The following is a 14,066-nucleotide window of genomic DNA, read 5'->3' on the forward strand; positions in this document are numbered from 1 at the left end:
TTCTTTGAGACTCCTAGTTTATAGCTTGAGTTTGAATCCTCTCTCTCTCTTTCTCTTTAGTTATAGAGTGTGGCCAAAGGCACATGCATGTAGCTCTTTGTCTACCATCTCTCTTTTTCTTATTTTCCAACCTCCCAATCACATTTAAGGTGCAAGGTTTTTTTTTTTTGTTATGTGAATCATGTAACTTGGTAAATGATCTGGGATGGTCATGTGTTAAATTTTAGTCTCATGAAATTCAATTATTTACCTTATCATTTTTTTGGTTGTCCTAGAATTTTCACTGGTATAAATTTTCATTTAACAAATTTCTTTTAGACTGAAACTTGATATGTGAGTTGGAGATCTTGAGATTTAGCTATCTACAAAATTTTAATCTCATTCAATCATCCAACATAGACATATTTTATATATATAGACCTAGTAAAATTTTATGGTCTACTACACAAACCAGAAGACCTCCACATTGAATTTAATTGAAGACAAATTAATAGTTATGTAATTGTTGATATACTTGCAAGTAAATTGCAGGCATTGTAAGAAGTCATAGGATTGCCTCTTTTCCTTTCACCAAGGAGATAGAAGCGCTATATAATATATTTTATTTTTTTTAAAAAAATACTTTGTTTAAAATTTTTTTTTCTGATAAGAAGGAAATTCATTCACCAGAACATCGAAAGAAAAACCCATAATCTTGATTGACATTATTGTTTCTCTATTAGTTAAAAATTAAAATTATTTTTTTTCATTTATGACACCCATCTCATCCCATTAATGTCTTCTTTCGTCATAGATGAAGAAAAAGGAAAAACATCCTTTTAGTTAATGCATTTGTAAGAGTTCTGTATTACAGTATTCAATCATTGTTATGATTTAAAGACTTTAAGAAGAGGCAATTCTCCTCCAGATCATATGGACTTGGATCGTTTTTTGGGGTGTGGGTGTGGGGGTGGGGGGGGGGAAGTGGGGTCGGGTCCACCACACTCCAGAGTTCAGAGGATTGGTTGGCTCACCCGTCGGAACCCAAACCAGAAAGGGTTGGAGTGGTGAAGTACTATATATTTTTGTGAGTGAGGTTCCACCCAATTATGAAATCAGAATAGCTTAGCTATGATTTTGAATCAATCATAGGGGGTGGGGCTGTTGGATGATAAATTGACACATTATCATCTATCATCAATCAAAAAAATAAATAAAATTAAAAAAATCTAAGTAAAAGACGAAAAGACCATCCTAACCTCATTTTGATTTGGAGGTTCTCGGAAAAAACAAAAAGACTCCTACTGTTTCTATTTTGTTTCAACCAAAAAAAAACTATTTCTATTTTTGTTTGTTTATAGTCTTCTGTTTGTGTATAAATGAGAGAGAGAGACAGAGAGAGAGAGAGAGAGAGGGAGAGAGAGAGGGAGAGGGGCCTGTACGTGGGGTTTGGTATTGGGGAAAGGAATTGATGAAACGTGGAAGCAAAGAGAGCATACGCAAGAGGAGTACTGATGACATGGATATGCCACACACTTGTCTTTATGAGTCATCAATCATCAATCATCCATCATCAATCATATGATTGATCAACCAGGGATGACTGGAGACTATTGAAAGACCGACCCCACACAGAATGTATATATTGACTCTTCTTCTTTCTTTTGACATTACAATACGGATACGATATGATACGACACAATACAATACAATACAATACAGTACAAAGTATATCCTCTCCTCTCCTCGGGGGGCGTAACAGAATCAAATTCAACGTACTGACGTGCATTTAATGCACCCAAAGTGGGACTTATTACTATTCGATATATACTGACCCCACCCACCAACCCGCCCACCTACCCGAGCGATTGATATTTGACACAACCCATGCATGCATGCCCGTAGTCTCCAGTCCTGCTTCTCTGCCTCGGAAAATACGACTTCTCTCTTTCATCTGCCACGTCAGGCCTCAAATAATGAAGCTTATTAATTAATTAAAAATATCTCAGAATGCGTGCCCCCACTGAACCCCTGCAGGAGGCCCCACCCACACCGGCTCTTACATCCATGCAGATCCACAATCTAAACAGTAAAAACATAGTCAAACCGCGAGATAAAACTTACTGCTTTTACCCTTTTTTACTTGCGTTATTTTCTTGATAACGGTACATTTTTGTTTGGGGTCTGGACCGTTCTTATGAGAATGATCTGCACAGAAAAATAATCCAGGGAGAGTCGGGTTTGGCCGGAAAGGGATTTTTCGATGCCTAAGTCAGATTTTTTTCGCGGTAGATCAATTGTTAAAGTAAATTATAAATCGATGCTCTTCATTTAATAAGTCATACCTGGTTATTTATAGTTTGAAGTCGAGGTTGAAGTAGTTGTAGAGAATCCTGATTTAATTGGTATTCTTATTATAATAGGAGATTCAACGTGGATTCTTCTTAAGAGGGATTTCTTCTTTGGAAAGAGTCCCTTCTTTAATTAGAACATAGCACTGGGCTATTGTCTTGTTGGGCAAGTGATTAACCTTACAGAGTTGGCGGTCTGAATGTCTTGGTGAGAGATTAGCTGATAGATGGATTGGTTATCAAGTAGGCCAGGATGGTTCTGGTGCGACCTTTGGATATCAGCTCAAACATCTTGGGGGCGAACTTGCAGGGTGATCCGATGCTTTGATCTTCATATTTGTCTTGATCGCGTTGGTCGACCTCACAGTTTGGCCCTGGCAAATCTCGTAGTCACTATCTAATGCCCGACCTGTAAGGTCGAGTCACAAGTTCCAACCTATGAGATCAGGTCACGTTTGTCTAACATAGAAAGGTTTGGTCGCCTTTTGCTGCTTCATTGCCGATCTTGGTTTGTCCTGCTCCGTATTTCAATGAGACAAGTCATGCTCTGCGGGCAGGTTTTTAGGGTTGGATCAACCGTATTGGTCCTTCTAGAATGGTCTATCTATCCATCGGGTCGAAGATTGAGGGCAACATGGGCTTAAGACGATCCCCCCTTTTGCCATGTGTCCTCACCCAATTGGTGGGCGATAATTGGTGGAGTTAACTTAGTCTATAAAATCCAACACTCTAGATAATTAAAATAAGGGAAAGAGAACCCCACCTCGTCCTGCAGTGCATGTTGCCCCTACACCTTGACATACGAGCGTACAAAATGACTGCCACACCCCCTAAAACCCTAGAAATGATCAAAATTGTGGTGGTCATTTCGTGCATCCCAGTATCAAGTGCAGGGGTTGTGGGCCTAGCGTGACTGAATGGGGTTCTTTCTCCCTTAAGATATTGTCTAATTAGTCCAACGATTATAAGTACTATATTATTACCATTTGAAGATGATTTATTATGGAAAACTTATCAAAGTATGCGACTTTTTTCCCAATTTCAAAATTTCAACTCCTTAGGTGTTTCATCAACTCCAAAGTTAGCGACAGAGCAAATCTTTTACCGAACGGATGAATCACAATATCTTAAGAAACGAAGAAGAAAAAATTTGAGAGGTGGAAGTTAGACCAGAGAGAGGAGTTGACGACGGGGGATGCTGTGAGCCACAATTCCCTAGGAAAAGGACACACGTAAGCACGGCGTTCGCACTCCATCCTCTAGTTTCGTTCAGTTGGATTTTGGGCGAAGGAAGCCCAAGTATATCCGACCCGAACCGACTCAGAATTCATTTTCAGAATCTCTTTCTCTCTCCAAATTGATAAGACATTTCTGATAGACCGTTGCACAATTTCTGATGCGAGACCGTACCCCCTACACTGCTCTAAACAGTCAATAAATAGACTCTATAAACTCTTTTTTTTGGGTAAAAAAAACACACTATAAACTATTGATTCCTGACCTGTTTTTATATACAAATATGGGCCTCTGGTGGTCTATCTGGGTTTATTAACATATGAGAGAGCTAGAGTTTTACCAAGAAAAATAATTATGAGCCAGAGATGAGAGTGTATAAGGTAATTAATTATACAAAAATACTGTTTCTTTTTTTTTTTTCTTTTTTTTTGGTAGAAAAAATACTGTTTATTCATTTGAACGTAAAAGTAACCGTAGTTGCATAAGTAGCTGTTAATGTTCTGTAACATAGTTTGGTCCCGATTCCCAATCCTTTGGAGGGTCAAACTGTATTACTTAATTTGCATTCATCATAACTAATTAATCCATTTTCTTACTCGTACAAAAGTCAAACCTAAATTATATAACTATGATTAATATATTATTTTTTGTTATTAATCTTAATGATTATATTAAATAATATCATTTTACAAAAAATATATAAAACAATAGATAATAATGATTTTGAACAGGTTCCCATCCATGCTCATATCACGAAATCTATAGTGTAGTGAGGAGAACAAAATCATCACATTAACAACCTTCCTAGGCTAATTCCATGTCAAGAAAATGAAATATGAGAAAAAACAAATTCAATTTCTAAATTGATTAAAGTTGACTAGATGTCCTGTTTAGGTTTTTTTCTTGAATTTAGCTCGTCTCCATGGTGGCGTGCACCTAGGGTGCTATCAGGGGGTACCCAACGGTTGAACTATGTCGCATATAGCTCGGTACATACCTAGGAATGTGTACGGTATAATCCAACGACTGGTAACACCCTGGGCTTTCCCCTGCTCCCTGGAGACGATCCTAATCCTTTTCTTCCTTCAATGTTCTTGTATTTGATTAGAAGAAATAAAAACCAGAAAGTGAAATCAAATCAATGTTGAAATAGAAAATTTTGTAATCAATAACTTTTTATAGCCCCTATATGATGAGGTAGATGAGAAAAAAATATTAAAAAAAATTCATATGAGAAGACAACAATACACTAAAGTAATCACGTTAGCTCGTTCGGAATCAAACAGCGATCCGCAGAAATTATCTGGACTCTTGTAGAAAAATAATCACGGATTGGACTAAGGAATTGTTTGTTAGATAGATTGTAATAAAAGAGAGATTAAATAAATAATTTGTTATTTTGGGAAAAATGCTTTAGTCCCACATCGAAAAACTACAAAAGTTATAAATGGTATTTATTATATTACCTTCTTTATCTGTTGAATTAAATCGGAAAAGGGAGACATTCTACAGTGTATATGCGAGGACGGCGTAGCCGTCCGCACACGTGCACGCACACGCGCGGCGTGGGCAGTGGGCTGTAGAGGCGTTAGTGGCGTACGCACGCATTTAGCACTTTGCACGCTTGCATCGCGATGCAAGCGATCTGATCTGGTACGTTGTTTTTTTTAAATGATCAGATCCGTCGGATTAGAAGATCCTAAGGTCACGTCTGATAGGATATGACTGTTGTGAACAGGTTCATCTCTGGTTTAATCTGGACCGTTAGATCATATGACAATTGATCTAATGGATACAGAATGAATAGATATGTCTATTCAGAAGAGGTGCTCCACTTCTATAAAATAGGAGTCATGTGTTCAAACAAATCATCTCTCCCTCTTACAATTCAGTATCTCTAAGTGGAGTTCTGTGTTTTATATTTATTGCTTTGTTGATTCCTGAAGGTGAATTTATCGTGTGGGGCAAATATCTCCTTTAAGATAGCGAGACCACGTTCAAAGCAGTTTGAAATTTCCTTCTTCAAATAGAGTTTTTTCCAACATTATTTGGATTTGAACCTTTGCAGAAGCCGGCACAGAACAAATTTCTGATAATTGGTGAGGTTAGATGATCCTTAAGCTGTTACTTAACCAGAAACGGGAAGTTGGCGAAACATCCGAAAATCTAACACACCCGCCCCCAAAAGAAGAAGAAAAACAAAAAAAGAGTTGGTGAGGTAAGGATTGAGCAGTGAAGACCGGTCACCCAAAGGCCAAGTGCCAGGGGGGGGGGGGGAGAGAGGTGACTATATCGAGGTAACCCCGAGCAATAAAAAAAAGGCAGTGAGGAGAGCGAGATTTATCGACGGGTCGGTGGCCATAACGTGGGCGGAGTAGCCGACCGTTGATCCTATTTGGCAAAAGAAGCGATGGACACCTGCCGGTTACCGGAAAATTCGAGCTGGCATTTTCAACTAATATAAATATTCATCGAAAAAAGAGTCTCTCTCCTTATCTGTACATGTATACATACTTCTCGGAGAGAAAGAGACTCGCAGTAGTATTAGTAGTAGTTGATCTCAAGAACAAGCGAGAAAGTGAAAGAGGAAGAAAGAAAGAAAGAGAGGGTCTTTCAATATTTTGGCAGAGCTTTTTGTTGCAGAGATCTTTTTGGGGTTATCGATAAGAGTCTTTCAATATTTTGGCAGAGCTTTTTGGTTGCAGAGATCTTTTTGGGGTTATCGATAAGAGCAATTGCCGAAGAATAAAAAAGGAACAGAGGGAAAACAATCGAAAGAGAGAAAGGGTAGTAGCAGAGAAGCAGGAACAGGAGAAAGAGAAAGAAAAAAAAAAAAAAAAAAAAAAGCGAAAAAGAAAGGTCCCTTACATCTATTCCTCTTGTTATTGTCTCTTCGTCTTCGATCAGTCCATGCTCGTGTTGCTGCTAGTACTACATCCGATCCTGACATTTTGTCTTCTGTGGCAGCAGTTGAGTTCGATACAACAAAAACTCAGTTTTTCAACCCTTCTACAGTTTGCTTTAAGGGAAGAAAAAAAAGATAGCAAGATAAAGAAGAGTTATAGAAGATTAGGGGAAAAGCAAAGCAAGGAATAGTTTCAAAATGGGTACTGGTTGGCGAAGAGCCTTCTGCTCATCGATCCCTCGAGACCGAGAAAACGTCATCGCTGAGAAGCATCTCAGCAGTAGCAATACAAGCCCAAGCCCCAGTCCAAGAAGTTGTTCAAAATTGGGAGGTTTTCTCTCAGGCGGTAGCAACCCTTCAACGCCGCGTCTGCCGTCTCAAACCGTCTCAAGTCCAAGCTTGCGCTGCCGTACGACGGCGGCTACTGCTCCGACTCCATCTGTTCATGACAGTCCCCGACTCCAATGCAAGACAACAGTTACTACTGCTGCCGCAGCGACATCGAAGAGCCCTAGATTTTTGCAAGGTTCTAACCAGTCTTCTCCCAGATCGCCTTTGGGATTTTCTCTCTTGAAGGCCAGCTTACGACTCTCCAAGGTAAGAATCACTACTATGTACAATCAATCTGTAATTCTCTCTCGCTTTTGCTTTTCCTCTTTCTCTTTTTTTTTTTTTTTTTTTTTTTGGGTTTTCTTATCTAAATCGTACATTCTGGAGGCTGTAATAGTTCGTTCGTGTGAGTGTTTGGGAGAATGATGACGATGGAATATCACTTTTTAATGGCTTTTTTCCTTCCTTTTTGTTTGCGAATTCAGAGTAGATGCGGGGTATGCTTACAGAGCGTGAAGACGGGTCAGGGAACAGCCATTTTCACGGCGGAATGCTCTCATGCTTTTCACTTCCCTTGCATAGCAGCGCACGTTAGGAAGAACGGCACCCTCGTCTGCCCTGTCTGCAACACCAGCTGGAGAGAAGTACCTTTGCTGGCGATCCACAAAAATGGACCGCCACCACCACTTTCACATTCCATAGAAGAAACCGAACCAAACCACAAGGAGGAGAAGAGAGGAGAAAGAGTGGCTTCTTCACTTCGAGACATCAATACAAAACAAGATCAGAAATCGAAACCTTCAGATCCGAGGGCTTACGACGATGATGAGCCGTTGCTATCCCCAACAGCAGGTGCGCGTTTCATTCCGATACCCGAGGCGGATGAGGACGGCGAAGACGTTCCGGAGGATGAAATCGAGGAGTTCCAAGGTTTCTTCCCTTCTTCTTCCATAAAGACCACCAGCAACGAGGCCACAACCAACGGCAGAGATGCGAGGACCGTGGAGGTGAGGCTGCTCCCAGAGGCCGCAGTGGTCTCGGTAGGGCGGAGCCATGAAACGTATGTGGTGGCACTGAAGTTAAAGGCTCCACCACCCCCGGCGCGCACTAGCACGACGGCACCGCTGCTTGACCCTTCGCGCCGCGCGCCTATCGATCTGGTGACGGTTCTGGATGTCAGCGGGAGTATGACCGGCGCTAAATTGCAGATGCTGAAGCGCTCCATGCGGCTTGTCCTCTCCTCGCTTGGCTCGGCTGATCGGCTCTCCATCGTGGCCTTCTCGGCGAGCTCCAAGAGGTTATTACCCTTGAGGAGGATGACGGCTCAGGGCCAGCGCTCGGCGCGGCTCATTATCGACCGGCTCGTCTGCGGGCAGGGCACGAGCGTCGGTGAGGCTCTGAGGAAAGCCACCAAGGTACTAGAGGATCGGCGGGAGAGAAATCCAGTGGCCAGTATCATGCTCCTATCGGACAGCCAGGACGAGCAGGTCTCTTCGAAAGTGGCCAATCGACGGTGTCCGTCTTCCCATGTATCGTCCACACGATTCGCGCACCTCGAGATCCCTGTCCATACGTTCGGCTTCGGAGAAAATGGCGGTCAGGACCACAAGAGCCACGAGCCATCTCAAGACGATTTCGCGAAATGCGTGGGTGGGCTGTTGAGCGTTGTGGTACAGGATCTGCGGCTCCAGATCGGCTTCAGTTCTGGCTCGGCTCCGGCGGAGATAACGGCCGTATATTCCTGCGGTGGAAAGCCTACGCTGATGGGGTCAGGGAAGGTACGGATGGGAGACCTGTACGCGGAGGAAGAGAGGGAGCTGTTGGTGGAAATGAGAGTCCCGGCAGCGGCAATTGGGGCCCACCACGTGATGTCAGTGCGGTGCTCTTACAAGAACCCGGCGAGTCAGAGTCAGGAAGTGATGTACGAGAGAGAACAATCGCTGCTGGTACCAAGGCCGCACGCGATACGGTCATCCGCACCCAAGATTGAGAGGCTGAGGGACCAATTTGTGACGACGAAGGCGGTGGCGGAGGCGAAGCGGCTGGTGGAGCAAAATGAGCTGTCGAGTGCGTACCAGTTACTGGCTTCTGCGAGGGCATTGTTGATGCAGTCAAGCTCGATTTCTGCGGATGAGTATGTGCGGTGGTTGGAAGCGGAGATGGTGGAGTTACAGCGGCGGAGACAACAACAGGATCATAATCAGATCCAACGGCGGAGGACAGAAAGGGAGATGCCGGCGACGGCTTACTTGGATGAGAATGGGGAGCCGTTGACGCCAACATCGGCTTGGAGAGCGGCTGAAAGGCTTGCAAAGGTGGCAATAATGAGGAAGTCATTGAACAGAGTCAGCGATCTACACGGCTTCGAGAACGCAAGATTCTAAAGTTTCTGATCCCTCGATCTCTCATGATTAATTTTTTAAAAGAAAAAATTAGGAGAGGGGAAAAAAAAAGGGAAAAATGAGAACGACGGAAAAAATAATAGAAAATGAAAGAGAGAGAGAGAGAGGCCCGGCCCGGCCCATCATGAGTCCATGAGAGACAAACAGTACTCGACGGAATTGGCCTTTCGAGAGAGAGAGGGATACACCCCCACAGAATTAATTGGTGCGGGAGCTGGGAGGGACTATTCATGTTGTCTTTCTTGTTTTTACCTTCCAAAGATCTCTTTCGATTTTCCCATGCTTTATGATGATGATAATGATTGGAACTGTTTGGAAAAAGCAAAAAAAAAAAAGTAATTAGAGTGTGACCATAGGCCTAACAGATATGGAGGAAGATTTTTTTTTTCTTTTTTTTTGGTGGGGGGTTGGGTTTGGTTTGGTTTGGTTTTTTATTTTGTTTGGGGGCTGGGGATGGGGATGTTATTGTGTAAATGAAAGCATGTCTCATGTATGTAAAACAGGTTGGGCTGTCTTAATTGAATTTTACTTTTAGATTTCCTTTTTGTCTTAAAAGGATATATGCTTCATTTGGTTGCAAGGGAAAATGAAGAGAAGTGAAAAATTTTAATATTAGAAAGAAAATTTTTGTAATCATTATTCAACATACAAAATTTAGTTAGGATACTAAGTATAGTGAAAATTTTAATAATCAAATATAGAATGTCATTATTAAATATAATATGGAATTTAAATAGTTTATACAATCATGTTGGATTTGAAAAATATAATAAAAATTAGGACAAGTGTTTGCTATTTTGGAGCATGACCCCTACATTTGCATGGAAGCATCTACAAGGATAGCATTTCTGTCTTTCATGGGAGATGGGGCGGTCATTCGCTCATCTCTGTGTCTAGGTGTAGCGCCATCGAATACTTCTTTGTCCCCTAAAAAGTATCATTGCTAAATATAGAATAAAAATTAATTATTTTATACAATCGTAATGATTACAAAAGTTTCTTTATTAGATTAAAATTTTCACTTATAATTTACCTTCCAACCAATCAGAGCCTAAATGTGTGTCAACTCCCTCACTATGGTAGTTGTTTTCTACACAATCTATATGGACTATGTTGCAAATAGAATAAGACAATAAATGACATTAAAATGTTGTGGATAGGTATACCCTAAGTTAACCTTACATGTTGAAGCTTTTATCTCAAAGGAAGCATATATAGAAACTTTAGACCATACCGAGGTTGTACATTAATGCTTGAAGTCTTAGGTGGGTGCAAAGCAAAATACGTTGAACTTGACTCTAAAATTTGGCACTAGATTGTCCTTTTTGATTTTTTAAGGAGGAATGTACCAGCCAGGAGACTTGAACTCGAGACCTCTTAGTGATCGGAGACTTGAACTCGAGACCTCTTAGTGATCATGGGCATGAAGCGCACCACAACTCATCAACTGAAAAAGACATGGATTGTCCTTTCACATCATAAATCATTTGCTCCTTTCAATTCTCATTTTTCTTTGGGGAAAATTATTATGGGTTGCCTGATTTCAAAGTTGACTCTTTCTATATAATTCCGAAAGTCTTCAAAAAAATATAGCTAAGTTGTCATTGAAAGAAAAAAAAAAAGAAAAAAAAAAAGGTGAATTTATCATCATATTTACTTGTTCCAAAGAAATACAAAACTTACCCCTACTTAAGTTGGAAGTAACAACTCATAAGAATGTGACCAAGAATTGTATTCTAATGATTACCAAAGAGTTCTACTTGTGCATGATTTTATTGGTAGCCTCTCCTCCTTGGGAAATTTTTGTAGGGTTTCCTTCTCTTTTCTGGTCATGGACATTACCTCCTCACTCCCTAAACTCCCAAAAACATCAAATGTTTTTTGCAATTTCTCCCGCTTCTTGTGTTAATGGAAATTAAGGACGATGTCAACAACAAAAAAAAAAATTCTGCAATAATCAGAAGGGTGAAATGGTAGAGGGTCACCTAGCTAAGGTCTACTAGTGAAACTTATTTGTGACATGTGGTAAATCAAATGCAAATGGTATTTGGAGGACAGGTAGACCCCAAGATCCTTTACTCATGTTAAATTTCACCGCAATTTTTCGTTCATATGATAAAAAAAAGGAGGGAGTAGGGAGACTATTCAAAAGGATTCATGGACTAGTAAAACCTGAAAATTTTACTACCGATTAACCTACACCTAGGGATGTAAACGGATCGGATTCGGCTCGGATAGTGCTATATCCGCATTCACATCTGATTAGTTTTTGGACGGATTCGGATAGTGCTAAATGGATACGGACACGGATACGGATCGGATATTTTATCCGTTTACATGTAAATATGGCTTTTCAAATAGCTATAATCTATCCGTATCCATATCCGTTCAGCTTTCGGACGGATTCGGATAGTGCTAAACGGATACAGACACGGATACGAAAACAAATTTTGACTATTCATTTACATCCCTACCTACACCATTCCTTAGACTTGTGATTGAAAAGAATTGCCACAACATCTTTCCACATGAAATCAATATTATATGTAGCACCAATGATCCTGTTGCCATGTGAGTTTATATGCATATATGTGATTCTTGGGTGATCTGAAATCTAACATTCTTCGATGAATTTTCCCAGTTTTTCAACTATGTGAGGCCAGAGTACAGAGCCAACTAAGTTGTCTTTTGTTCCTCGTTCATTCTTTCTTCATTTTAACAAATCCTATTTTTAATTTTCTTAATTGTAGAACACTATTAACCCAAGCAACTAATTGGTTTTTCCCTTTCCCTTTCCCTTTCCCTTTCCCTTTTGTGGGTATTTTCATTGTCCAATATGAAACTGTCACTTTCTTGTCCCCAAGGTTTTGGAATGATGGAAGATGAGATATGAAAATAGTATCTTTCACTCTGTGAAGGCATTAATGGATGTGTGGATCCTAGGGAGAACAAATGCATGGAGTCACAATCACACAGCTAGCTCAACATCATCTGTGGAACCCACCCTCTGGGGCCCAAAATCCATAACAGATGGTTACTATTACTATCAGATAAAGTGTGCCGTCCATAACCAATGGTTTTGATATAGTCTACGTGTCAACCAAAGCAACCTGAACCTGTTAGCCTAATAATTAGTAGTTTCTCAGTCCCTTTCAATGGTTCCCTGAACCAATTGGGAGAATTCTGTTCGTATCAAGTTTCATGAGATGGGTCAGTTTTGCTTTTGGGTGGATATGGAGAATGGAGATGGACCACCCAATTAATAATTTCCATTTGTCGAATTTGAAGAACCAAACCAGGACTGATCTGAAAGAGAAAGAAAGCAAAGGATAAAACACACCAGAAAGCCTTACCATGGCTCTGCTTTAAGCAACACGTTCGAAGAAGAGCAAAAACAAAACTACAAAAGAGAGAGATTACAAAAAGAAAAGGAAAAAAAGAAACTTTTAATCTAATCTTTCTATTGATTAGCTCTGCTTTTCATGTATTTATTGACAGTGGGTGTGCACAAGTCGTGTACTTTGCTCTTGCTTTCCTCAGGGCCCGCTTGATTTGGGATGGAAGAGGACTGCTCTCTCGGCAGGTGTCTTCGTGCGCGTGGGCGTGGGTGTGTAAGAGATACGAGGAAGACATGATCCAATTTCTCTGCTTCTCTTTCTCTCTTTCTTTATTTTATGTTGGGGAGAAGAGGCTGGACACCCTCCTGGCCTCATTGTAAATGGCTCTCACATTCTCTCACCTTTTACACACTCTCTACTCTTTTGACATCTTAGATCCTTGTTAAGGAATTATCAGCATCCCCTCTCATCCCCTTCCATGGGCGTATAAATCCCACTACATGCCGGCGACATGTAGATTCTCTCCATTTTAAGTTACTCTATTGGTAGAGGGTTTTCTGAACAAGCGGCATGGGAAAACACACTAATGAGGTAAGGTAAGATAATAAAAAAGTCATTTCATGTGAAAAGCAGAGATATAGACACAAAAGTGCTACCGTACCTTGACCCTGCAGCTCTAAGAACTCTCATTCAATGGAAAAAGAAAATTGTCAGATTACGCGTTGTTCCTTTGCCCAGACACACGAAGGGTGAAAAATCCCACATCTATTAAGTGCCCCCTCACACTCTCCCAGTAGCTCCTACATTGGTGCAGGGTCACACAACCTAACAGCAATTCCCTTCCCCCATTCTATTATTACTTTTCAAATGTGTAACCACATTTGGGTATTCTTTTACTCGGTTTTGGTGACTGACTTTAATATATGGCGTTCTTATGTAATTTTTATTTTCTCAAGAAACTCCCAATGGAAGTTTGTGGGGATGCGTTTCCATGTCTTCTCATATTCTACAAATTATATGAATTAGTGATATGTACTTTAAATTAGTTTCTCAAATGCCATCCCTTGTTATCAAAAAATAAAATAAAATTTGCCATCCCTAAGCCACTTGTATACATTTGCCAATCGATTTATAGTCCTTACATTTCTTTGTAACTTCATTAAATCTCTGTTTCTTTTCCGGTTAAAAATAACATAAAAAGAAAATTTTCGAGTAAAAGAGTCTATTTTAACTGAATTTGGTTGTGAACTAAGCCTACATAAAAATAAGGTTAAAAAATGAAGCTATTAAAGCCATTACTACAGCTGAAACTGTGTTTTACGGAATGCGTTGAAGGAATTACCAGGACCCAATCTCTCTCTCTCTCTCTCTCTCTCTGGGATTATGGGATGGGGCTCCTCTCTAGTGCGTCAGGGCATGTAACACACATTGGACGTCCCTGCTGCCCCGGGAATGCAGCCCAACACCGGGGCGGCAGGGCAATCCGATGTGCGCTACACACCCTGTTGCGCTACCCTGTCGCGCT

General features: G+C 40.8%; 1 protein-coding gene across 2 annotated transcripts; it reads left to right on the forward strand.

Annotated features, from left to right (window-relative positions):
- Positions 1 to 6,339: 6,339 nt before the first annotated feature.
- Positions 6,340 to 9,257, forward strand: LOC122662343 (E3 ubiquitin-protein ligase WAV3-like). 2 transcript variants are annotated; one of them, XM_043857950.1, is made up of 3 exons: positions 6,340 to 6,356; positions 6,663 to 7,068; positions 7,287 to 9,257. In XM_043857950.1, exons 2-3 carry the CDS (start codon positions 6,670 to 6,672, stop codon positions 9,183 to 9,185), a joined length of 2,298 nt encoding a protein of 765 aa, XP_043713885.1. In that variant the 5' UTR covers positions 6,340 to 6,356; positions 6,663 to 6,669; the 3' UTR covers positions 9,186 to 9,257. The 2 variants fall into 2 exon arrangements, with proteins under 2 accessions (XP_043713885.1, XP_043713886.1); XM_043857951.1 differs by lacking the exon at positions 6,340 to 6,356 and adding an exon at positions 6,588 to 6,624.
- The last annotated feature ends 4,809 nt before the right edge of the window (positions 9,258 to 14,066 follow it).

This window comes from Telopea speciosissima, chromosome 5 (genome assembly GCF_018873765.1).
Source record: "Telopea speciosissima isolate NSW1024214 ecotype Mountain lineage chromosome 5, Tspe_v1, whole genome shotgun sequence".
In the NCBI taxonomy this organism is placed as follows: Eukaryota; Viridiplantae; Streptophyta; class Magnoliopsida; order Proteales; family Proteaceae; genus Telopea; species Telopea speciosissima.

Bases quoted from the DNA above. Each gene is read 5' to 3' on its own strand.
- LOC122662343 (XM_043857950.1), top strand. From the start codon at position 6,670: ATGGGTACTGGTTGGCGAAGAGCCTTCTGCTCATCGATCCCTCGAGAC. The intron at 7,069-7,286 runs GTAAGAATCACT...TTGCGAATTCAG, and splicing joins CCAGCTTACGACTCTCCAAG to AGTAGATGCGGGGTATGCTT.